Genomic DNA, 27,085 nt, shown 5'->3' with positions numbered 1-27,085 from the left:
CTTGCGCCAAAAATGACGCAATAAATTCTAGCATTTTTTGCACCCGCGAGCCTAACAGCCCGCAATTTAAAGGAAAAAAGTCAATTGAAAATTTTAGGTAAGAAAAATATTTCATTCATATGCATTTTACCGAAAAATGAAACGGACAGTCTGAAAGAAGGAAAATAAACTGATTGAACTGAATCATGGCAAATATAAGTATAAAACATATATTTAGAACTTTACATATAAAGTGCCAAACCATAGCTGAGAGTGTCATAAATAAAATAAGACTTACTTACCCAAAGACACTCATCTACATAAAGTAGATAGCCAAACCAGTACTGAAACAAGAATCAGTAGAGGTAATGGTATATAAGAGTATATCGTCGATCTGAAAAGGGAGGTAGGAGAAGAAATCTCTACGACCAATAACAGAGAACCTATGAAATAGATCCCCTAGAGGAAGACCATGGTATTCAAATAGGCAATACTCTCTTCACATCCCTCTGACATTCACTGCACTCTGAGAGGAAAAAACCGGGCTTCAGCCTGCTGCAAAGCGCATATCAACGTAGAAATCTAGCACAAACTTACTTCACCACCTCCATGGGAGGCAAAGTTTGTAAAACTGAATTGTGGGTGTGGTGAGGGGAGTATTTATAGGCATTTTGAGGTTTGGGAAACTTTGCCCCTCCTGGTAGGAATGTATATCCCATACGTCACTAGCTCATGGACTATTGCCAATTACATGAAAGAAATGTAAGTTCTTTATTGTAAAGCTAAAAAGTTAAACTCATTGTAATATGTAAATTGCATATAACCTCATTGCTATAAATTTAACAGATCATAAACTGCCTTCGAATCTCCAGAAAACAAATAAAAGTGTTAGATAGTGGAGCAGGAGAGTCCACTACAGAGGGCTAAATATCTATCCATGCTCTGGCATCCAATAAATTAATTGGAATTAGGAGCCCATTAGGCAGAGAAGAGTTAACCATTACAGTAATTGATTGGCAGTACTTAAACCTTTTAGGGCTGTCAATAAGAAGTTGAGAACTTTTTTGCCCTGGTCCAAGAATTTCACCTCTGTGTAGGTCAATAATTGCTCCCAATCGTCTCTAATAATTATGGTTCCAGTTGGCAAAGTACTCCTTGAAGAGATCAAAGAGATGTTGAATTTATGAAACTCTAAGGCTGTTTGCCAAGAAAATCTGTCTGTTGCGAGTGACGTTGGACCCACAGCATCTGTTACAAGAAACCAAAAATAACTTCTTTCTTACCCTGGTCCAAGAATTTGCACCTCTAAAATTTCAAATATGGCCCCCTGCCATCCATTTTAATAATGGTTCCAGTAGCCAATTACTCAGGGTTCGTAGAATTGTGACTGACAAGACTCTGTTTTATATTAGACTTAGGGAAATGAGGGATCGATTTGTAGAAAGAGGCTATCCGTTGACCATGGTTGAAAATGAGATGAATTTGGTCTCAGCGGTCCCTAGAGAGACCCTTTTGGGTCCTAAGAAGAATTCTGTGAATAAACGTAATGGTCAGCAGATGGTCTTTGTCTCTGAACTTAACTTCCATAGCTATGTAATTCATAATATTATTAAAAAACATTGGGGTATTCTAGACAAATGCAACCCTGATGTGATTGAATTTGCAGATGTACCTATGCCAGCCTTTAAAACGGGGCTATAACATTCATCAAAATTTGATTAGAACCGATATAGGTTCCCCCACTATTTGTGATAAACAAAGGTATTTAACCAGTAAAAACAGTGGGTGCTTTCCATGTCTTGGATGCGCCTGTTGTGGAAACATGATTAAAGGTTCGGCTTTTTTCCATCAAAGATCTGGTAAAAAGTATTCTATCAAGGGGTACCATACCTGCAATACTCAGTATGTGATCTATTTGGTTAAGTGTACTTGTGGGCAGGGCTATGTGGGGGAGACAACTAGGTCCATTAGGGATAGGATAATTAAACATAAAAGCACTGTGAGGACTAATAAGTTAGCCCCTGTATCCTGCCATTTTTCCAAAATGGGACATGCTGTTAATCAGCTCAGATTTCAAATTTATTGAGCATATCCCTAGACCTCAAAGAGGGGGTGATAGAGACCTCCTGCTAAAACAGAGGGAGTGTTTCTGGATATATGAACCTTTGGAACCTGAGGGTATGAATAGGGATTGGGATCTTTCAGTATTTTTATAAAGTCTTTTCTATAACTATTATATTCCTGTTTTTGTTGCTTTATTAGTTTGCTGACATGTTATATTTTGATATCATTTTTAATTTGCCCTTGTCTGACTGCTGCTCAGTGTAAGGTCTCATAGCATCCCTTATGTGCACTTTTTTAAGATTTTAGAGGTGAAAGGGTTAAAATTGTAAATATATCCTTACTGCCCTCTTGGGCGGTTGGGTATATAAGGGTGCTGTGTACCATTATGTTTTACTGCATGATTAAGGGAAGGTATTCCCGAAACGTCGCCGCTATGTTTGTGTGCTAGCACTGCGGAATCTGTTGGCGCTCTACAAATAACCGATAATAATAATAAATAATAATAAATAAATCCTGTTATCCACCATTTGTTGCCATCCTTTTTGAAGTTCCATATTCCAGTTTGCTGCTCCCCTTTCTTCCTTAGGATTTTACATTTCTCCTTCTTTCTAACTCATTTTTTTTAAAAATCTAAAAGCCCCCCCCCCCCTTCAATACTGCTCCTGTCGGATGCAGCTCCTCCTAGACTCCACTGCTACAGCATATGCAAAAGCCTCCTTCACAACTGCCCCTGTCCTGCTGCTCCTGCCACCTTATGCTCAGTGGGAGTCTCTGCCCTTCATTCAATTCCTTTTATTTCAGCTTTGCATTTATAAGTATACAACTCAGGATTCCCTCCAGAACAAATACATTTGGCCTTGCCCGAAACCGCTGGACAGATCATAATAATAAAGACAATGGATTGCTGGTCTACACACTGCATCAAACTATTTGGGCAGCTCTTACAGGACTCTACTGCCAATCCTTCTAAACTGCACAGCTAATGCAGCATACGTATGTGGAAGCCTCCATTATCTCTGCTGCTGCCTTCTGCTCAGTGGGTGCCCCTGCCCTTCACTTTAATGTTCAGCTTTGCAATTGCAACCCAACTCCCCTGGACTCCCCCCAGAACAAAGAATTTGGATTGGCCTGAAGCAGCTGGGCAGATCATGGGAATAAAGGTGGTGAATTGCTGACCTACTCACTGCTCAAACTATCTGGTGTGATTCATCCTGGGCTCTGTTGCTGCTCCTCCTAGACTGCAGCAGCAAAAGTCTCCTTCAGTACCGCTGCTGCTTCTGGTCTATGGTGGTCATCGATCAATACTAAATCTTAGGAAACAGCTAGCCACTGTGTCTAAGGGACTCTTAAGCAAGTCTTTTTTCACCTTCCTTGGAGGTGTATTTTTGGATTCATGTACTATAATCAGAAGCTTACTTCAGTAATGCTGCTGCAATCCATGGTAATCAACACCATTGCACATCTATCCAAAGTTCCCTCCCTCCACCAATGCATCTTTTTCAAAAGGAGATCTCCTTCCTTGAAAATTGGGCTTCTAAGAGATACTGGTCTTGTTTCTGTTTAAGGAATTTCACAACGTCTTTGTAAACAGATCTCTGAATTGAGGATAACAAAACTACAAACTTTATAAGGAGCAGGTGTGTGGGAAGGTAACGAATGGTGGGTACTTTAAATTTCCTTTCATCCATACTAGAGGGAAAATTAATATATATATTAATATGTGTGTCTGTGTATGTGTGTTTTTCTCTTTTTCATAAAGATATGGATATTTCTGTTAATCCCAAGGTAGTGAGACATTGCATTGGACAAATGTACATAATCCCAAACACACACACAAACGTACATAATTATACAATACATATTACTAGCTCTTTAAATTATGTGTGAAATAACATTTTGTTCAATCATTTTGACTCCATAGGCTTCTAAACAAAAAAAACCAAAAAAAAAAAAACACAACAGACAAAATGTAAACCGATTAAGATTCCTTCATTATGAAAACTAAAAATACCAGATAAAGAATTTCAAATAATACAAAATAAAAGTTAGGAATAGTATATACACAAAAAAGAAACAAAAAGTGCAAATTTATACAGAATTTTGTAAAATAAAAATAATACACTTTTTTTTGCAAGTTACAGGGATTTGGTCAGTAGCCTGTAGGGTAGGTGTTCCAAGTATTAACCAAAAGGAAGAGATAATGAAGCAACAGTAAAACATATTCGGCCTCCCCCATATGTTTGCAAGGGAATGAAAAATGCATATTAGGTGCATAGGTCTCTCTAATGGATAGAAATGTTTAAAAGAAGCGATGTTGCCACATCATAGTGTAACATATACATAGCTGAATTTTCGCTTTGTTTTTCATGGGGTAATTAAAAACCTCGTTAGCTTCAAATGCTACTGACATTTTGTTGTCATTTCTTTTTTAAATCCTTTGTTTTTAGTGTTTATATCAGTGCACAACTTATGTATAAATAAAAAAAATTTTAAAAATGGAATCTGCAGGTTGAACCTATCCTGAAAGAAAAAAAAAAGTACTATTTTTACATAATAAAGTAATGTGTCAGTAGCTTGTGAGACTAATTGGTTAGTTAAAATACCTAGAAAAAAAGCAATTGTGGGTAAAAGTAGCAACAGTATTTTTTAGCAGACTATTTGTACATAACAAGTCAGAAACCATTTAACAGTTTTTAAGATTGCCACCCTCTCAGTACCCAGCCAGTTCCAAATAATTAAGCACATCTGTGCTCAAAACACAGATACCAACACTTACTTTTTTCCAGATAAAAGGGTGTGCAAAACAAAGCCTATAATTAACGCTCCAAATATAAACATGCAAAGAATCATGGGAATACAACAAAGGTATGTTACAATTCACTCTTCTGGTACAATATGGATATGAGTTGTGTACTTGGCTTTCTACATTTAATACTGTTTAAAAGGGACAGTAAACACCTTGATATTTTTATCTAAATTGTTTTATTATATAATGAAAAATAACTTTACAATATACTTTCATTATTTATTTTGCTCCATTTTCATGTAATTTAGCCTTGATATCTGAGGATTTTCTAACTCTCAGAACTTGAAAATACACCTATTGACTTCTCAAGGCTAAACCTGCTACTATGTCCCTAATTGGCTCCTCCAAATAAGGCAAATGGCATTTGGTTACTGAAAAATAATTGCAGTAAAAAGGATGTTATTTTTTTAAAAATGTTTAGACTTGGATAATATTTTACAGCAGCATAACATAAATGTTCTGTAATTACAGGATGTTTACTGTCCCTTTAATGGGGAGGGGGTCCTTGTAATGCAGGAGTTTCTAAAATTTATAATGCAGGGCTATGACCAGACTACACAGCAAAATAAGTCCTGCATTGAGGAGATACAGTCAACATACTTCAGATGTCAGATCTGAATAAGACATTGACCTATATGCAATAAAAACTACTGGGTCACCATTGGATAGTCTTGCATGGTACTTATAATATAAAAATATAAAAGGACCCAGTTGAAAGAAGAATACTGCACAATTTAACATAGTGATAACTGGCACTGCAAGAATTGAACAGATATTAAACTACAACATTTTAGAGCAGTTTCATATATGTTCGGTGATACTGTGAGAGCCATATTATATAGCCTACAACACAAATCATATTGATAGCAATTTGTATTTAGCAATGCATTTACAATTTTTAATATTGTAAGAGAATAAAGTTTAAAGAACCATAACAATGAAATAAAAATACATGTTCTAGTTAGTAAGAGCAGGTCATTTTATCACTAGCGATGCCCCATGTTTTTAACGCCCATGCTGCTGGTACTAACCAGGGTACTGACTCAATCAGCAGCGATAGTTGCATGACCTAGATGTGAGACTAGCACGGTTGATTGGATGACTCCTTTTCAGGGTTTAAACAGAGTCAGGGCATTGCTAGTGTTAAATTAATATGCTGTCACAAAACATAACATGTATTTTTTTCCCTCCCCCATTATTATGGCCCTTTAAAAATTCTACTGTATACTATATTGTATTGTATTTGTTGTCTTTCATTGAGACAAGACCATTCCTAATCAAGCTACAGAGTTTCCAACAGAAAATATTTCCATGCATTGCACAAGGGATTTACTGTTTTATTGCATCCAGTCCAGTCCACGAACCCTTTCTAATATACAGAAAGTCAGCATCTAAAGTTCAAATATATTATTGCAAAGTTAACATGATGAGCGTATTTGTGCGTCAGGAAAACTGGTGCAAAATAGCTGGCAACTGGAACACTTTAATGAAAAATGTATACAATTTATAAATACTTTCTAACATATTGAAGTGTAATCTATTTTGGCAAAAACCTGATCCTTATTGATACATTATTTTTTTTAAATGCCTTAAACAAAAACTGACAGGCCTTGGTGCATAATAGTTTCTGAAGCTTCTTATACAAGACACTTAAATCTAATATGCAAAGGTATAAAACTATATTTGTATTGTACATATACAGTGGATATCCAGATATAATTGCCGATTATCAATAAGGTTTATAGTTCAAAATTCAGAATGAAAATTCCATTGGCATAAACAGGTTAAAAAAAAAAAAAACAAGCTATTTTAAGCGCAATACACCTAATATGAACTGTACACACAAAAGTGAAGTTCTTTCCTTTTACAGGGAAATCCTGTTGATTCAGAAGCTAAACATGATTCAGGAAACAGCGCCACTGAATGTAATATATATATATATTACTTTAAACATTTGGAATTAGAGGGAATCACCTTACAAGCAAAAAACAAATGTATATTCTTGCGATAATATAAAATGTGTAATTAGTTACAGTATATTATTATTAAACCAGTGTTTATTGCAAACTATGGCCTTGCACAAACGACAAAGCACGATGGGGTATTAAAAGTTGTTGGTTAGAATTAGGTCTCTGCATTCAGTAGCTTCGTTATCTGCTGAATGCGTAAGACAATAGCAGCTAGTGGCCTTAGGCTCTTTTCGGAGACAGATTCCTTCTTATGAACGTGAAACACACTAAGATCTGTCTAAATCCAAATCTTAGTGTGTTGCACTTTCACAAGGAGAAATCTGGCTCTGAAAAAAAAAAAAAAAAAGGAGCGCAAGGCCTACTTCTGCATTTGGCAGCTAACGAAGCTGCCGAATACACAGGCCTATTTACAAGGTATTTTTACCAAAGCATTTTGAAATGGGCCAGATACATAGAGATAGTGAGAAGTAGTAGTGTTATATTACAAGTCGCATTTAGCGCTTTTAAAAAAACAGGTATTACATTTTATCGCTTGCTATTGTACGTTCAAAAACATGGAAGGTATATAGCAAAAAAACTTAACCAAATACTTAACTACTTGAGTGTACTGTTTGCTGAGCGCTTGAGCGTTCTCTGACATCAATTTTAGTCAAGGCCCTCATAAAAATCTATTATCTGAAGGAAAGAACCTGCACTATAAGACTTGAATAGTGTAGTGTGCATAATATTACCACTTGAACAATATATATTAATCATGGACTTGTAAAAACAGAGCAAAAACGGTATGGCTAGAGCTCCAGCAATGTTAATGCTACATATGTTATCTGGTCTTATGTTCTAACCATTACAAAACGGGTTCAACACAAACTAGAGCACCTGCCGTTCCTGAGCAGGATATAGCAGATGATTGGCAACTACATGCGTCTGTCACTTCAGACTGGCAAGTCAGCATTATCCTGGTCAAAAGAAGCAATGCATTGTGGCTCCTGAGTCTGATAATGCACTCTGTTGGTGTTATATACATAGTTTGCAAAAAGTATTTGTTTAATAATAAGATCTGCTAATAATAAATTATACCATTGTATTTTTACTCTACAATTTCCCTTTAACATTGTAGAAGGATAAAAAAAAACAACAACTTTCAATTATACTTGATTTTATATTTGCATATCATAAATATTCTAAGCAGAATTAACATCCAGAGAAATCCTCCATTTAGATCTTAAAATAGGGGGAAAAAACAGCACTTTAGAATAGCAAAAAAAGAATCCTAAAATATATGGCTGAAATAATGGTGACACAATAAAGTCGGCCTATGGCTCTGCTTATAATGGCTTCCACTTAAGACTAGTGAGCGTCAAGGCCCATACATTTTTGCTAGACGTGGATATGCAGATGCACAGGATTGATATTCGCACAAAGCCCTTATGCATTCAGGTCATGAGTAGGATGGATTACGAGTTGGGAAGCACATAGTGCAGCTCATGACACATGGTCACATCAGCCCCATATGTGGGGGAAAACCTGAATTATGAGAGAGTGCTCCATAAATATTCAACATCAACTCATGGAACTGAATACCTGAGACAAAGAACAAAGAAATGCAGCCCACTGGGTGAGTGGACTAGGAATCTGAATCTTGCTGGACAAATCAATTTCTTATTTAAGATGTAAAGCTACCCAGATTATATAAATTGGTTGTTTTAATGTCATGTATAGGTTTTACATACAAGTCTAATCTTTAGAATTTCTACCAACAATTATACAATCAATTTAACATGGAAAACATACTGTAATCTAAGTTCTAATTTCTCTGCGTTCCACTACACATTATTTGTGGGGAGCAGCTAAACCATAAGCTTTGGTCTACTGGGACAAAAGTTTGTAGAACTATTTCAAGGCTGTTCTTTGGAAAATAAACTGGGTTTAGACATCTCTAAAAATCTCTTAGAAAAAACACAAGAAGACATGAGCACTCCCATTTTAATTGGAGATATGTGTCCATTTTTTTTTCCCCTGGGAACCTAGTTATGGTTTAGTATTTTCTCGGAGTCTAACTGACTCAAAATCTATTTTCACAGAGTACAGAAAAAAAACATACAAAATGAATGTGAAATTTAAATAATTTAGAGAATATTCAGTATTTAAAATTTCATGGCACCGATCATGTCCGTCATATTAAAAACTCATTCAAAATACAGATTTGGCGCCAAACATATTTAAAAAAAGAACCTCTTCATGGAAGAACTAAGTTGCACTGCTCTAATTCCAAAAAGAAATATAAATTAAAAAAAATGATTCATTATCATAAGCTATGAATCTTTTAACATTGCATTTGGTCAACTGAACCACATAATCTAGGTTTTTAAAAACAAAACAAAAAAAACAAACATTAACAACAATAAAAAGTTCTGCTTTCAAAACAGGCACCATTGTGTAATGCTTTGGAAGCACAATTTACACTTAATATTGAGAGGCTATGATTAGTCTGCATAAAACAGTATACTGCTTGTAAAGTGTGTGTAGGAGTATGAGAAGTCCTACAAGAAGACATTAAATTACAGCGTTTACATTTTATGTTAAATGAGAATTCACCAAATGCATATTTTGTTATTTTGTCTGTTAAAAAAAACATGCTTAAAACTATTGTGGCACAAATGCTTCTCACATTTAGACCCAGACAAAAAAAAAAAGAAAGGAAAAAAAAAAAAAAAAAAAAAAGGAGATTTAGATATATTCATCCCCAAGTTTAAGGGGGTTCAATTCAATAGGCTGAGAGCACCTTCATCTAACCTATTTAAATATAGAACCTAGTGCTCCTAAAACTAAAGCCAAAAGCTTCTGCCCTGAATGATCAGGTAAAACTGCATTATACGGCCCTAAAGTTTATCCATATAAGGCTTAAAAATCTAATGTCTATCAAAGTATGCAGCTGACAACATGGGCTTTTAAACAAGGACACTCAAAATATTCACCTACCAATTAAAGTATATTTTAAAACAAGGCAATTTACAAAAATAAAAATAATAATAACCCCCACCAATCTCAGTGTCAAACAAAAAAAAAAATCATGTCATGGAAAAACTATATATATAAAAAAAATATTGTATAAACAAATAAATTAGATATCATTTTTTAAATTATGTTAACATTTTCTGCAGCAATGTTTTTTTTTTTAAAGAAACCAGCAGCGTAAACTTCTATACAACTCAGAAGAGGCTCTCAAACTATTTAAAAGAATAAAAGAAAAAGAAAAACAAACACATATTGGCTTGTCATATACTGCCCTACTCCTACAGCCTGAAACTATGATTTTGTTACAACCACAAGACCACAAATCTACAAAACGTGGAGCTTTTGAGGATCAAAGTGATCAAAACAAGAAAAGGAAGGAATAACGTTGAGCTTATACTTTGTGATGATGGTAATCAGAACACATCTACACCCTGGATTAGTACTGATAATAGAAGAACTCTGTTAGTAGGATTTGGGAACTTCATTTTAGAGAAGGGAGAGATGATCTTTTTTGGGCAGAGAGACAGTTGAACAAGTACAGTCTATTAACTTGCAGCATCTCTCTTGGTACTAAAGAGGAAATGCAGAAGGATTCCATAGCTAAGAGGATTGTTCTTCCAGCTTCTTGCTTGCAGACAGGCATAGTGACTAAAATACAAAGCAATGCATTTCTTAAATAAAGGTGCCAATTTTATGACATTATGTAGCTGCAGCTCTTCATTTCTTTGATGCAACCAGTCACTATAGCAAGTACCATCTCTGATGGTTGGGCCGGCTAGAAATGTCTACTTTCATTGTCTTTTTATGGAATGCACACTGCAGATGATGATTGAATACAATGTGAAGAACCAGCTCCAACGAGCAAAAGTTGTGCAAAACCATAAGGCCAAATTCTTGCTTTGAACAGTTCTCCTTAGCTGTCATTGGCATATTCAGCTAGCACCTGAAGTCTGATTAAACGATCACTTTGCCAGGCTGATAAAGAGGTTTCTTCATCCCACAAGACATCACCTTCATACTTAACACAAGCAAACACTAATGAAAAATGGCATATAAGGTCATTTGTCCCTTTCTCATTGTTGTTCTTCTCTATTACCCCAGTACTTTTCACATTTTCCCCCTACTTTTCCACATCATTTGTTCCCTCTAATTCTTTGGGAATCTGAACTGTCATCTCAAGAGCATTAGGTTCTGCTTCTTTCTCTGGCGATGCAGGCTTTTCCAGTTTTTCGTTCAATATCAGCGGGTCGGCAGCCACCTTTAAAGAACAACAAATAATGGTGATTTACTTTTCTGTAATATTATCTGCAAATGCTTTTGTTCGATACACAGGCTGTGTGCAGATCCCATCTCTATGTACAAACATAGAAACAAGGGTATATGAAGGCTACATTGTCCTACATCGCCCACACACAAATACAATTGCCATGGTTAATGTTTGTAAAGCATTATTATTTATTTAGTTGTTGGGCAACAAGCATTTAGGATCAGCAAGAGGTCACTGAAAGTTTCTCTTGCAGCACACAACATTAAAGAGACAGTCTACACTAAAATTGTTATTGTTTTAAAAGTTAGATAATGCATTTACTACACATTCCCCAGATTTGCACAACCAACATTGATAAATTACATACTTTATAACATGTAAACCTCTAAATTTCTGCCCGGTTCTAAGCCACTATTGACAGCCTCTTAATCACATGCTTTTGTATTTGCACAACAGGAGACTACTAGTTCATGTGGGCCATATAGAGAACATTGTGTTAACGTTCGAGATGTTATTTAAGATTTAGCACAACACAATACAAAATGCAAGTCAATAGATAATAAATAAAAAAGTCATGTGATCAAGGGGCTGACAGAAGGTGTTTAGAAGCAAGATAATTACAGAGGTAAAAAGTATATTTATTTAACTGGTTTGGTTATGCAAAACTGGGGAATGGGTAATAAATGGGTTGTCTATCTTTTAAAACAATAACAATTCTATTGTAGACTGTCCCTTTAAAATCAGAATTTTTCATTTCTAAATACACACGCTCATTCAACTTTTCCTTATTAATCCACTCGCCCTACACACACACACAATAAATGTGGGATCATTAAAGGGTTTAAAATTGCCACAAAATACAGCAGAATTTAATAGAAGACAAATACACAATTAAAAGACAATGCAATAGCACTTACTTTGAATCTGAAATGAGCAGTAGAATATTTTCTGGAAAAATTTCACAAAATTATATATATATATATATATATGTATTTATTGTGCACTTTTTAATTTACATGCTCAGTAGGAACTGGAATCTTACAGGCTGTGCATATTTTGATAAATATTAGTATATTGGAAAGTTGCAAAATGTGTATGCAAGTAGCAGAAACCCAATTGAAAGCCAACTTGTATAGGTTTACTTGCTCTCGACACTGTTGTGGTCTGTCACAATCCAGATATAAAGCAACTCTTGAAATGGTGTAAACAATCACTACGTATCACATAATTGGGGCATACTGATATGGAAATTAACATATTTTGTTTCTCCTTGTTGTCTAAAAATGTATTGATTTTTTTTACTCCTTTTAAACAATTCATCATGATTGAAGTGACAGAACATGAATAAAGCTATGGTTTTTTTGACCATTAGGTCTAAATGAAAACAATTTATAATATTATTGTATTTATAAAGCAACAAACATATTCCACAGCGCTTTAATGTAAATGGGACAGTCTAAACATAATACATAATTTTGATTACTTATTGTTAAATAAGTAATCAAAATGTGTGAAAAGTACATGAAACATTGAAATAATCATCTTTTCTTAGGAGCCTATAATGGCAGCCAAGCTCCGCTCACTTATTGCGTGCGTATTTTGAAAATAGCTAACTGGACAAGAAAAAAGCTGTGGGTGGAGCTTGGTTGCCATTTTCGCTACTAACAAATGATTATTTAAAAGTATCATGCACTTCTTTCAAGCTTATAGATGTGGAACCCATTGCAAGATGCTTGTCTGGTATGTAACAATAAGTAATAAAGAAGAAGTATTTAAAGGGACATTAAACACATTTAGTAATTATGCTTTGTTTTTAGCATATTACTTAATCATTTACATGTTTATACAGATCGTTTTGTGAGCTCACATTCCTATGCATATTTGTAAGCTTTATAATATTGCCAGGAAACCACCGCCTACAGAATACGGTGAGCGCCGCCATATTGTAACGTACGTTACACTATGACGAAGAGTCACGTGACCCACACTCTCACAACCACTAATGTGCATGCGTACTAAAATAAATATTCTCCATTGAATCTATGAAGCTCGCTCTCAGCAACTGTGTGAGCGAACTTCATAGTATCAGTGTAGCTATTTACTTGACAGCTGTGTTATAGAGGATCGGCTTGGCATCAATCTAATGTGTTATTGAAGTACTATGCTTACATTCAATAACGATGGCAGCAACAGCTAGGAAAAAAAGACAATGAATTGTGTCTTTGCTTATGCTGGAGAGCGCATTCATGCGCGCTCACAGCAATATGAAATATGACTTCCGGTTTAGTGCACATCACTTTCCCCATGGTTTACACGGATGCTGTGCTGAAGGGTGATACAGTGAATTTAAAATAAATTAACAGTTGGGATAATATATTTCAAATGTGGTTTACTTTTTAAGAATAAAAAAAACGTATACTTAAAGGGACATAATACTCATATGCTAAATCACTTGAAACTAATGCAGTATAACTGTAAAAAGCTGACAGGAAAATATCACCTGAGCATCTCTGTAAAAAAGGAAGATATTTTACCTCACAATCTCCTCAGCTCAGCACAGTAAGTTCTGTGTAAAAAGTTATACTCAGCTGCAGCCCAGATTTCATTGTAAACTTCCTTACACTGAATAGGGAAATAAGATGAGTGTGTACGAAAGTTCGCTCCTTCCGCTGTCCCGGGACAGACATACTGACTTGCTGCTTAGAAGTCCTTTACAATGGGCTGTGGCTACTTAGGAACTTTTGAGGTAAAATATCTTTCTTTTTTACATAGAGATGTTCAGGTGATATTTTCTAGTCAGCTTTCTACAGCTATACTGCATCACTTTCAAGTGTTTAAACATTTGGGTATTATGGCCCTTTAATGACAAGTATTTCAGCTCCCTTTAAGTATACAGTTATGGTGTACAATAATCAGAAGACATACACATAAATAGTAATGGTAGAGGGCCCTACCCTTGAGTCACTGTAAGTTGTAAACCTTGTTTACATAAAATGATTGACAGTACAGGTTTGTGAGCTTACAGTGAGATTCTCCATTTGGGTGGGATCAACAACTTGGAAATAAAATGGGACTAACGTCCCTAAGGGGGGGAAAAAAGGGTATTATAGAAGCAAACAACATATTGAATTAATTTCTTTAAAAATGTACGTCTATAACTCTGTTAACACTATTTTTATTTTATTTTTTTACTTACAGGTAGCATGCTTCTCCAATATTCTGAATTTTAATAGTCATCTCAAGCTTTTTTTTTTTTTTTTGCAAATCATTATTACCGTATATGTTTCCAATAGATGATCTAATTAAGAGCAATCCATTCTATATTAAGTAGTTATTTATTTAACCAGATCTATATTAGCTTTACATGAACTCATAATACAGTTAAATAGAAGGTAAAAAAGATTAATAAGGCTGTAATAGATGGTGCTTAACTGTTAAAATGCCTCATTTCATACAATTTTATTTTTTTTAAAACACAAAACATTTTGGAAATTCAGATGCATCCAGTCTAAGTAGTTTTCTCATTTAAGAAAGAAATAAGTCTAATGATCTCTCTACCCAGGTTTACAACCATAATGCTTAACATGTTTTAAAAGCAACCGCTGAGGGTCTTGGTGGCACATATAATAAACTAATGGTACCATTACAGATAAAGAGAATGACTAATTGTAAAGGAGTGTTTTTCAAAACATGTTAAGTGCATCATTATGTTTCAGTGTTAGTGTGGAATTCTCTCATTAAAGCTCAGGATCCAATCTCAAGGGGAAACATCCAGCTGTATAGATGTTGAAAAGGGAATCCTAGGATCACCTTTGCACTCAAGGATATTTAACCAAGACTATAGTTGCTTTAAAAAGGATGAGACCAGATTCACATTAACAATTGAGAAACCTGGAAAAACACCCATGCAAAGGAGTAAAAATGGGCAAATGACTGGTATAAAGCTGGTACACTTGAGGGTTCCTCAGATGGAAGTACTGCCAAGAGTCAGTGGGTAATTGGTTAGTTTGATACCACCTAAGCAATGGAAGCAAAGCTATACCTGGCTATTGTTGATAGCGTAAATTTACATAAAGCACAGTAGATATAAGTGATTGGTATTTGTTATATCATTTCTACTCTTCTGATCATGTTGTACAGAATCAGGTTCTGGATGAGGGCATCCCCATACATAGTTTAATGCATAGTCTTGTGAACTGCTGGTTCAATGCCGCCCCCTGCAGATTCGCGGCCAATCGGCCACTAGCAGGGGGTGTCAATCAACCCAATCATATTCGATCGGGTTGGTTTCTGTCCACGGCCTCAGAGCAGGCGGACAAGTTATGGAGCAGCTGTCTTTAGACCGCTGCTTCATAACTTCTGTTTCCGGCAAGCCTAAAGGCTCGCGCGGAAACAGAGACATCAAGCTCCATATGGAGCTTGATAAATTGGCCCCAAAGTCTGAAGTCTTCGATGATGCATTGAAGAGAAAGACCAGAGCCCTGTGACACTTGCATGAATAGACTGGAGCTGTAAACAGGAATAAAGTATGCTCGTGTGAGGAAAAACATAATTTATGCTTACCTGATAAATTTATTTCTCTTGTAGTGTATTCAGTCCACGGGTCATCCATTACTTATGGGATATATTCCCTTCCCAACAGGAAGTTGCAAGAGGATCACCCAAAGCAGAGCTGCTATATAGCTCCTCCCCTCACATGTCATATCCAGTCATTCGACCGAAACAAGACAATAAAGGAGAAACCATAGGGTGCAGTGGTGACTGAAGTTTTAATTAAAATTTAGATCTGCCTTAAAAAAAGACAGGGCGGGCCGTGGACTGAATACACTACAAGAGAAATAAATTTATCAGGTAAGCATAAATTATGTTTTCTCTTGTTAAGTGTATTCAGTCCACGGGTCATCCATTACTTATGGGATACAAATACCAAAGCTAAAGTACACGGATGATGGGAGGTACAAGGCAGGAACTTAAACGGAAGGAACCACTGCCTGTAGAACCTTTCTCCCAAAAACAGCCTCCGAAGAAGCAAAAGTGTCAAATTTGTAAAATTTTGAAAAGGTGTGAAGCGAAGACCAAGTCGCAGCCTTGCAAATCTGTTCAACAGAGGCCTCATTCTTAAAGGCCCAGGTGGAAGCCACAGCTCTAGTGGAATGAGCTGTAATTCTTTCAGGGGCTGCTGTCCAGCAGTCTCATAGGCTAAACCTATTATGCTACGAAGCCAAAAGGAGAGAGAGGTTGCCGAAGCTTTTTGGCCTCTCCTCTGTCCAGAGTAAACGACAAACAGGGAAGAAGTTTGACGAAAATCTTTAGTTGCCTGTAAATAGAACTTCAGGGCACGGACTACATCCAGATTATGCAAAAGTCGTTCCTTCTTTGAAGAAGGATTAGGACATAAGGATGGAACAACAATCTCCTGATTGATATTCCTGTTAGAAACTACCTTAGGTAAAAACCCAGGTTTAGTACGCAGAACTACCTTGTATGAATGGAAAATCAGATAAGGAGAATCACAATGTAAGGCAGATAATTCAGAGAATCTTCGAGCCGAGGAAATAGCCATCAAAAACAGAACTTTCCAAGATAAAAGCTTAATATCAATGGAATGAAGGGGTTCAAACGGAACACCTTGAAGAACTTTAAGAACCAAGTTTAAGCTCCACAGCGGAGCAACAGTCTTAAACACAGGCTTAATCCTAGCCAAAGCCTGGACGTCTGGAACTTCTGCCAGACGCTTGCGCAAAAGAATAGACAGAGCAGAAATCTGTCCCTTTAACGAACTAGCAGATAAGCCCTTTTCCAAACCCTCTTGTAGAAAGGACAATATACTAGGAATCCTAACCTTACTCCGTGAGTAACTCTTGGATTCGCACCAATATAAGTATTTACGCCATATCTTATGGTAGATTTTTCTGGTAACAGGCTTCCGTGCCTGTATTAAGGTATCAATAACTGACTCTGAGAAGCCACGCTTTGATAGGATCAAGCGTTCAATCTCCATGCAGTCAGCCTCAGAGAATTTAGATTTCGATGGTTGAAAGGACCTTGTATTAGAAGGTCCTGCCTCAGGGGCAGAGACCATGGTGGACAGGACGACATGTCCACTAGGTCTGCATACCAGGTTCTGCGTGGCCACTCAGGCGCTATCAGAATCACCAATGCTCTCTCCTGTTTGATCTTGGCAATCAGTCGAGGCAGCAGCGGAAACGGTGGAAACACATAAGCCATATTGAAAACCCAAGGGGCTGCTAGAGCATCTATCAGCGCCGCTCCCGGGTCCCTGGACCTGGATCCGTAATGAGGAAGCTTGGCGTTCTGGCGAGACGCCATGAGATCCAGTTCTGGTTTGCCCCAACGATGAATCAGTTGAGCGAACACCTCCGGATGAAGTTCCCACTCCCCCGGATGAAAAGTCTGGCGACTTAGAAAGTCCGCCTCCCAGTTCTCCACGCCTGGGATGTAGATCGCTGACAGGTGGCAAGAGTGAGACTCTGCCTAGCGAATTATCTTTGAGACTTCTAACATCACTAGGGAACTCCTGGTTCCCCCTTGATGGTTGATGTAAGCCACAGTCGTGATGTTGTCCGACTGAAATCTGATGAACCTCAGTGTTGCTAACTGAGGCCAAGCTAGAATAGCATTGAATATTGCTCTTAATTCCAGAATATTTATTGGGAGGAGTTTCTCCTCCTGGGTCCACGATCCCTGAGCCTTCAGGGAGTTCCAGACTGCGCCCCAACCTAGAAGGCTGGCATCTGTTGTTACAATCGTCCAATCTGGCCTGCGAAAGGTCATGCCCTTGGACAGATGGACCCGAGAAAGCCACCAGAGAAGAGAATCTCTGGTCTCTTGATCCAGATTTAGTAGAGGGGACAAATCTGAGTAATCCCCATTCCACTGACTTAGCATGCATAATTGCAGTGGTCTGAGATGCAGGCGCGCAAATGGCACTATGTCCATTGCCGCTACCATTAAGCCGATTACTTCCATGCACTGAGCCACTGACGGGCGTGGAATGAAGCACACGGCAAGCATTGAGAAGTTTTGATAACCTGGACTCCGTCAGGTAAATTTTCATCTCTACAGAATCTATAAGAGTCCCTAGGAAGGAGACTCTTGTGAGTGGTGATAGAGAACTCTTTTCCACGTTCACTTTCCACCCATGCGACCTCAGAAATGCCAGAACTATCTCTGTATGAGACTTGGCCATTTGAAAGCTTGACGCCTGTATCAGGATGTCGTCTAGATACGGAGCCACCGCTATGCCTCGCGGTCTTAGAACCGCCAGAAGTGAGCCCAGAACCTTTGTAAAGATTCTCGGGGCTGTAGCCAACCCGAAGGGAAGAGCTACAAACTGGTAATGCCTGTCTAGAAAGGCAAATCTCAGGTACCGATAATGATCTTTGTGAATCGGTATGTGAAGGTAGGCATCCTTTAAGTCCACTGTGGTCATGTACTGACCCTCTTGGATCATGGGTAGGATGGTTCGAATAGTTTCCATTTTGAATGATGGAACTCTTAGGAATTTGTTTAAGATCTTTAGGTCCAAGATTGGTCTGAAGGTTCCCTCTTTCTTGGGAACCTCAAACAGATTTGAGTAAAATCCCTGTCCTTGTTCCGTCCGCGGAACCGGGTGGATTACCCCCATTACTAGGAGGTCTTGTACACAGCGTAGGAATGCCTCTTTCTTTATCTGGTTTTCTGATAACCTTGATAGATGGAATCTCCCTCGAGGAGGAGAAGCTTTGAAGTCCAGAAGATATCCCTGAGATATGATCTCCAACGCCCAGGGATCCTGGACATCTCTTGCCCACGCCTGGGCGAAGAGAGAAAGTCTGCCCCCCACTAGATCCGTTTCCGGATAGGGGGCCGTTCCTTCATGGTGTCTTGGGGGCAGTAGTAGGTTTTCTGGCCTGCTTGCCCTTGTTCCAGGACTGGTTAGTTTTCCAGGCCTGTCTGTAGCGAGCAACAGTTCCTTCCTGTTTTGGGGCGGAGGAAGTTGATGATGCTCCTGCCTTGAAATTTCGAAAGGCACGAAAATTAGACTGTTTGGCCTTTGATTTGGCCCTGTCATGAGGAAGGGTATGACCCTTACCTACAGTAATGTCAGCAATAATTTCTTTCAAGCCAGGCCCGAATAAGGTCTGCCCCTTGAAAGGAATATTAAGCAATTTCGATTTTGAAGTCACGTCAGCTGACCAGGATTTAAGCCATAGCGCTCTCCGCGCCTGGATGGCGAATCCGGAGTTCTTAGCCGTTAGTTTAGTCAAATGTACAATGGCATCAGAAACAAATGCATTAGCTAGCTTAAGTGATTTAAGCTTGTCCATAATTTCATCCAATGGTGCTGTGTGAATGGCCTCTTCCAGAGACTCAAACCAGAATGCCGCAGCAGCAGTGACAGGCGCAATGCATGCAAGGGGCTGCAAAATAAAACCTTGTTGAACAAACATTTTCTTAAGGTAACCTTCTAATTTTTTATCCATTGGATCCAAAAAAGCACAGCTATCCTCCACCGGGATAGTGGTACGCTTAGCTAAAGTAGAAACTGCTCCCTCCACCTTAGGGACCGTCTGCCATAAGTCCCGTGTAGTGGCGTCTATTGGAAACATCTTCCTAAATATAGGAGGTAGGGAAAATGGCACACCGGGTCTATCCCACTCCTTGCTAATAATTTCAGTAAGCCTTTTAGGTATAAGAAAAACGTCAGTACACACCGGTACCGCATAGTATCTATCCAGCCTACACAATTTCTCTGGAATTGCCACTGTGTTACAGTCATTCAGAGCAGCTAAAACCTCCCCAAGCAATACACAGAGGTTCTCAAGCTTAAATTTAAAATTAGAGATCTCGGAATCAGGTTTCCCCTGATCAGATCCGTCACCCACAGAATGAAGCTCTCCGTCCTCATGTTCTGCAAACTGTGACGCAGTATCAGACATGGCTCTTACAGCACCAGGGCGCTCTGCGTCTCTCCTAATCCCAGAGCTATCGCGCTTGCCTCTCAATTCTGGCAATCTAGATAATACTTCTGACAGGGTATTATTCATGATTGTAGCCATGTCCTGTAAAGTAATTGCAATGGGCATCCCTGATGTACTTGGCGCCATATTAGCACGCGCCCCCTGAGCGGGAGGCGAAGGTACTGACACGTGAGGAGAGTTAGTCGGCATAACTTCCCCCTCGTCGTCTGGTGATAATTCTTTTATAGATAAAGACTGACCTTTATTATTTAAAGTGAAATCAATACATTTAGTACACATATTTCTATGGGGCTCCACACTGGCCTTCAAACATAGTGAACAAACAGATTCATCTGTGTCAGACATGTTTAAACAGACTAGCAATGAGACTAGCAAGCTTGGAAAACACTTTAAAATAAATTTACAAGCAATATAGAAAACGCGACTGCGCCTTTAAGAAGCACAAAAAACTGTCACAGTTGAAATAACAATGAACCAAATCAGTTATAGCAACCAAATTTTCACAGTACATGTATTAAGTTAGCAGAGCATTGCACCCACTTGCAAATGGATGATTAACCCCTTAATACCCAAAACGGATAATCAAATAGAGAAAAAAAAAAAAACGTTTTTAACACAGTCAACACACTGTCACAGGTCTGCTGTGACTGATTACCTCAATCAAAAATGACTTTTGAAGTCCCTTGAGCTCTCTAGAGACGTCCTGGGTCATGCAGGAAGAAGCAGGAAGACTGAGACTGAATTTTTTTACTGCGCAAAAAAGCGCTAAAATAGGCCCCTCCCACTCATTATTACAACAGTGGGAACCTCAGTTAACTGTTTCTATGCAGAAATATAAGTCAGCCATGTGGAAAAATTCATGCCCCAATAAGTTTTATCACCAATGTACCTCACAAAAACGATTAAACATGCCAGCAAACATTTTAAACATCCTTTTTCTAAAGAGTATGTATCTCTATTGATAAGCCTGATACCAGTCCTTCTACTGCATTTTAAGGCTTATTACATTACTTCAGTATTAGTAGCATTTTCTTAGTCAAATTCCATTCCTTAGAAAATTACTTTACTGCATATACATTAATCAGCCTGATACCAGTCGCTTTCACTGCATTTAAGGCTGTACTTACATTACATCGGTATCAGCAGTATTTTCTTAGTCAATTCCATTCCTTAGAAAAATATTTTACTGCACATACCTTATTTGCAGGAGACCCCACACGCTATTCCCTTTCTGAAGTTACCCCACTCCTCAGAATGTGCGAGAACAGCCAGTGGATCTTAGTTACTTCTGCTTCCAAATACTGCCTGAGAAAAAAACAGCACACTCCGGTGCCATTTAAAAATAACAAACTTTTGATTGAAGAAATAATTAAGTATAAAATACCACTCTCCTCTCACGACCTCCATCTATGTTGAGGGTTGCAAGAGAATGACTGGGTATGACATGTGAGGGGAGGAGCTATATAGCAGCTCTGCTTTGGGTGATCCTCTTGCAACTTCCTGTTGGGAAGGGAATATATCCCATAAGTAATGGATGACCCGTGGACTGAATACACTTAACAAGAGAAATCTGTGTTGCTGAACGAGTTGAGTAGTTGCAGTGCTACACACGTAGAACAGAGGGGAGCATATGTCTCTGTTGCCAAGAAATGGTGACTTGGGGGAAGGTGTAACAAAAATGCAGACCGTGCATCATAAACAAAAATGCAGAAGTGCTGTAAATACTGCAGAGGCCCTAACCTGGATGTTGTGGCAGGAGAGACACTGGTGACTAGGGATGGGCGAATGTGCTGAAACTGTAATTCGTTTGGTAGTGCTTGCTGATTGGTGGCTACATTTAGGCACCACTCAGCAAGCGCTACCCAGGTGCTGAACCAAAAATGGGCTGGCTCCTAAGGTTACATTCTTGCTTTTTCAAATAAAGATACTAAGAGAACTAAGAAAAGTTGATAATAGGAGTAAATTAGAAAGTTGCTTAAAATTGCAGGCTCTATCCGAATCATAAAAGGAGAGAAAGAGAGAAAGAGAGAGAGAAAGAGAGAGAAAGAGAGAGAGAGAGAGAGAGAGAGAGAGAGAAAGAGAGAGAGAGAGAGAGAGAAAGAGAGAGAGAAAGAGAGAGAGAGAGAAAGAGAGAGAGAAAGAGAGAGAGAGAGAGAGAGAGAGAGAGAGAGAGAAAAAAAAAAAAAAAAAAGAGAAAAAAAAAATAAAAAAAAATAAAAAAAGTTTAAAAAGATAGCCAGTCCCAAGTAAAATATGAGAGCTCTAACAACATCTAGGTTGTAAAGAAGTCGCTCCTTAGGCACAAGAAAGCAACCACATCTCCTAATAGATCGTATCCATGTATACCACCTTAGGAAAAAGGAAGATTAGTAACAGAACATTACTGGACATAAGAAAGCACAGACACCTTCCTAGCTAAAGAAATATCTAGCAAAAGAAGAACCTTCTGAGACAAAGGGGCATATTTATCAATGTGCGAGCAGACATGATGCAAAGTAGCGTATCATGTCCGCCGCACATCGATTAATGCCGACAGCATACGCTGTCGGTATTTATCATTGCACCAGCAGTTGTTGTGAACTGCTGGTGCAATGCCGCCCCCTGCAGATTAGCGGCCAATCAGCTGAGGTGTCAATCAACCCGATCGTATTCAATCGGGTTGATTTCTGTCCGCGGTCTAAATATCATGAAGTTTAGCAATCTTTCTGTGATATAACAAAGAAAAGGTGGAAATCTGACCCTTAAGGAACCAAGGAATCTGAAAACGGTGTTCTCCACAGAAATTTTTGCCAGTTGGGTGGTATATGTAAAGTAGCTGGCAGTGAGGGCGGTGTAATACTTTCTAATATTATAACATTTTCTTCTATCGAAAGCACAAATTAACTGCATCATTTAACATACATTTATTTAATGATAATTTGTGCAATAAATAAAACATTTTAATATTAGCTAATTTTAGCTTAATGTTGACTAAAATTTTAGCTGGGTTGTCAGTAAAATCAGCCGGGTGGTGCACCCATTAAAAAGGTCACGGGGAGAACACTGGAAAAGATTTGCAATGTTATGTTATCCCTTTATCCACACATCTTGGGCTTGATGCATCTGTTTACAGGCTTTCTAGCTTGAATGAAGGTACCTTATCCAACAACCCTCTACTGAAAATAAAAAATAAAAAATATAAATAAATAAAATCAGGTGTTGAGTTGCCAAGCCGTCAAAGCTCGAGTCCTGAGATGCTGAGTTCAGAGACTGACTCAGGGAATTCGAAGGTAGAGGACTGCTTATGAGCTGACTTAAAGAATTTATCTATCCTCTTAGTGACCAGCTTTGCCAGAGAGGGCGAGTCATCCAAATCCGAAACACTTAATTCAGTTTAGAGCACATTCATGTTCTGATAAAAGAAATGTTAAGACGCATCCTCACTTACGGAATGCACAGGAGGTCCTAAGACTTAGAAGTCAAGTCCTCAGAAACCGTCCGAATTAAAAAGCAAACTACTGACAAGGATTGCAGGGGAGCTACTTTCAATCTTCAAAGATGGCTACCATATAGGAAAGAAGGGTAGGAGATGAGCCATTATGCCTTGCACACCCCAACACACATTTCTAAAAAAACAAAAACACTTATGTGCTACCGGAGAAGTCCCCTATGATTCCCAGTCAAATCCCTATGAAGATAGCATGTTTGAGGTGAAGCAGCACATGCTACAGTACTCAGTGCAGGCTGCTAGTGCTACTGATGATCTCACTTAAAGTGACAAAAGGCCAAGTCTTACCCAAGAAAAATAAAAAGTGCCCAAATGTGTGTCAAATGTTCCCAGGCTGTATGTGATCACTAAGCAGATGAAGAACAAAATAATCCCTGGTTCATGGAAGATATATTTTCTATTTAATGGTTACACCTTCCTCTACCATGTACTGTAACGGCAGCAAACTGCATTCAGTAGAAAGGTCCATCCTAGGAAGTGCAAGCACAAGTCCAACAATTTTAAAGGTGTTTAATTGCTACACATACATGCTATTTTTTTATAGTAGCAAAATAAACCTAAAAAGAGCTTACATGACAAGGCATATATAATGACATACTCTAAAAGGCAAATATAAACCATTTTAGCAGATGGTGGTTTTCTAGAGGAAATCATGTGTTAGAGTAAAGATTCCCCTCTATTTAAAGGTCATACAAATAGGTGTGTGTTACATGATGTACTGTATGTGTTTGTTTTATTAAATACAATTGCAAGCAATTACTAAAGACAAGCCTTGGGAATTTGGTTTAAAAAAAAAAAAAAAAAAAAAAAAATTAGAAAAAAGTAGAGTCCGTTTTCTATGGACTTCCTTTTTCTATACCCCACAGTTTTACATTATTTTGAAAGACACCACTGGACAATTATTTGATGTAAATAACTTTCGGCTAGATTACGAGTTTTGCGTTATGAGTAAAAAAGCAGCGTTATGGGTTATAACGCTGCTTTTTCACTACCGCTGCTATTACGAGTCTTGTAGGTACAGCTGTCCCGCACACTTTTTTGGCCCGTACCGCAAATTAACTTAAGCAATTTGCGTAAAGTCTTTTTTCAATGGGACTTCCATAGCGCCGATATTACAAGCTTTTTTTTGGAGGCCAAAAAGTGAGCGGTACAGCCTATCCCGCAAGATTCGTAACACAATCTAAAGTCAGTAGTTATGACTTTTACGCTACAAAGCTGTAGCATGAAACTCATAACTAAAGTGCTAAAAAGTACACTAACACCCATAAGCTACCTATTAACTCCTAAACCGAGGCCCTCCAGGATTGCAAACACTAAAATAAAATTATTAACCCCTAATCTGCCACTCCGGACATCGCCGCCACTATAATAAACATATTAACCCCTAAACCGCCGCACTCCAGCATCGTAAACACTAGTTAAATATTATTAACCCCTAATCTGCTGTCCCTAACATCGCCGCCACCTACCTACATTTATTAACCCCTAATCTGCTGCCCCCAACGTCGCCGCCACTATACTAAATTTATTAACCCCTAAACCTAAGTCTAACCCTAACACCCCCTAACTTAAATATAATTAAAATAAACTAAACTACCAATAGCCCTTAAAAAGGGGTCTTTTGTGGGGCATTGCCCCAAAGAAATCAGCTTTTTTACCTGTAAAAAAAAAAAAAAAAATACAAACAACCCCCCCAACAGTAAAACCCACCACCCACACATACAAGCTGGGAGAAGTCCTCAACAAAGCGGCAAGAAGTCCTCAACTTAGTCGGGAGAAGTCTTCATCCAAGCAGGCAGAAGTGGTCCTCCAGACGGGCAGAAGTCTTCATCCAGTCGGCATCTTCTATCTTCATCCATCCGGCGTGGAGCGGGTCCATCTTCAAGACATCCTCTTCTTCCGACGTTTAACGAAGAATGAAGGTTCCTTTAAATTACGTCCCTTGAATTCCGATTGGCTGATAGAATTCTATCAGCCAATCGGAATTAAAGGTGAAAAATTCCTATTGGCTGATGCAACAGCCAATAGAATGTGAGCTCAATCCTATTGGCTGATTGCAACAGTCAAAAGGAATTTTTCACCTTTAATTCCAATTGGCTGATAGAATTCTATCAGCCAATCGGAATTCAAGGGACGCCATCTTGGATGACGTCATTTAAAGAAACCTTCATTCTTCGTCAGACTTCGGAAGAAGAGGATACTCCGCGCCGGAAGTCTTGAAGATGGACCCGCTCCGCGCCGGACGGATGAAGAAAGAAGATGCCATCTGGATGAAGACTTCTGCCCGTCTGGAGGACCACTTCTGCCGGCTTGGATGAAGACTTCTCCCGGCTTCGTTGAGGACTTCTTGCCGCTTCGTTGAGGATGGATGTCCGGTCTTCAAAACTGTAAGTGGATCTTCGGGGGCTAGTGTTAGGTTTTTTTAAGGGTTAATTGGGTGGGTTTTATTTTTAGGTTAGGGTTTGGGCAGCAATATAGCTAAATGCCCTTTTAAGGGCAATGCCCATCCAAATGCCCTTTTCAGTGCAATGGGGAGCTTAGGTTTTTTTTGTTAGGATTTTATTTGGGGGGTTGGTTGTGTGGGTGGTGGGTTTTACTGTTGGGGAGTTGTTTGTGGGGGTTTTTACAGGTCAAAGAGCTGATTTCTTTGGGGCAATGCCCCGCAAAAGGCCCTTTTAAGGGCTATTGGTAGTTTAGTTTAGACTAGGGTTTTTTTATTTTGGGGGGCTTTTTTTATTTTGATAGGGCTATTAGATTAGGTGTAATTAGTTTAAATATCTGATAATTTGTTTTTTATTTTGTGTAATATAGTGGGGGGGTTTTGTAATTTAGGTCATTTTATTTAATTTATGTAATTTATTTAATTGTTGTGTAATGTTAGGTGTTAGTGTAACTCAGGTTAGGTTTTATTTTACAGGTAAATTTGTATTTTTTTTAGCTAGGTAGTTAGTAAATAGTTAACTATTTAGTAACTATTCTACCTAGTTAAAATAAATACAAACTTGCCTGTAAAATAAAAATAAACCCTAAGCTAGCTACAATGTAAGTATTCGTTATATTGTAGCTAGCTTAGGGTTTATTTTATAGGTAAGTATTTAGTTTTAAATAGGAATTACCGGTAGCCCTCAGTTTACGCCAGGGTTAGGTTCCAGAAGGAATGGTTGTAAATCGAAACCGTTGTAAATTGAAACCCAGTTTATAATGTAAGTCAATGGGAAGTGAGGGAGATAGGTTCCAGGCCCCTCTCAAAATTGTCATACGTAACACCTAATACATTATTTTTAAACTTTGAAATGAAGACTTTAAATGCTAAACAGCATTATAAACCTAATAAAATAATCACACAACACAGACTTCACTTGCATTTTTCTGCAAACAGTTCTTTCTATGCATTCCAATCTGGACTGATTTATAGACAGGAAGATCTTGTTCCTTTGAAATTTGCTCGATAGCTCAGGTCTGGTTAAACTGATTAATTTCAGCTTGCTTTGCTTTGCTGCAACACAAGCGGAC

At 38.2% G+C, this 27,085-nt stretch overlaps 1 protein-coding gene across 1 annotated transcript in view; it reads right to left on the bottom strand.

The window, feature by feature from the left end:
• Window positions 1-4,013: 4,013 nt before the first annotated feature.
• Window positions 4,014-27,085, bottom strand: part of ZDHHC9 (zinc finger DHHC-type palmitoyltransferase 9) — a 118,064-nt gene continuing 94,992 nt past the window's right edge. Inside the window, exon 10 of the mRNA XM_053699356.1 lies at window positions 4,014-11,092. Coding sequence (XP_053555331.1) covers window positions 10,955-11,092 — 138 coding nt within the window. The 3' untranslated portion in view covers window positions 4,014-10,954. The remainder of the gene's footprint in view (window positions 11,093-27,085) is intronic.

This window comes from Bombina bombina, chromosome 1 (assembly GCF_027579735.1).
Source record: "Bombina bombina isolate aBomBom1 chromosome 1, aBomBom1.pri, whole genome shotgun sequence".
In the NCBI taxonomy this organism is placed as follows: Eukaryota; Metazoa; Chordata; class Amphibia; order Anura; family Bombinatoridae; genus Bombina; species Bombina bombina.
The sequence above is the reverse complement of the archived record's forward strand: the minus strand, read 5'-3'. Positions and strand labels throughout refer to the sequence as shown.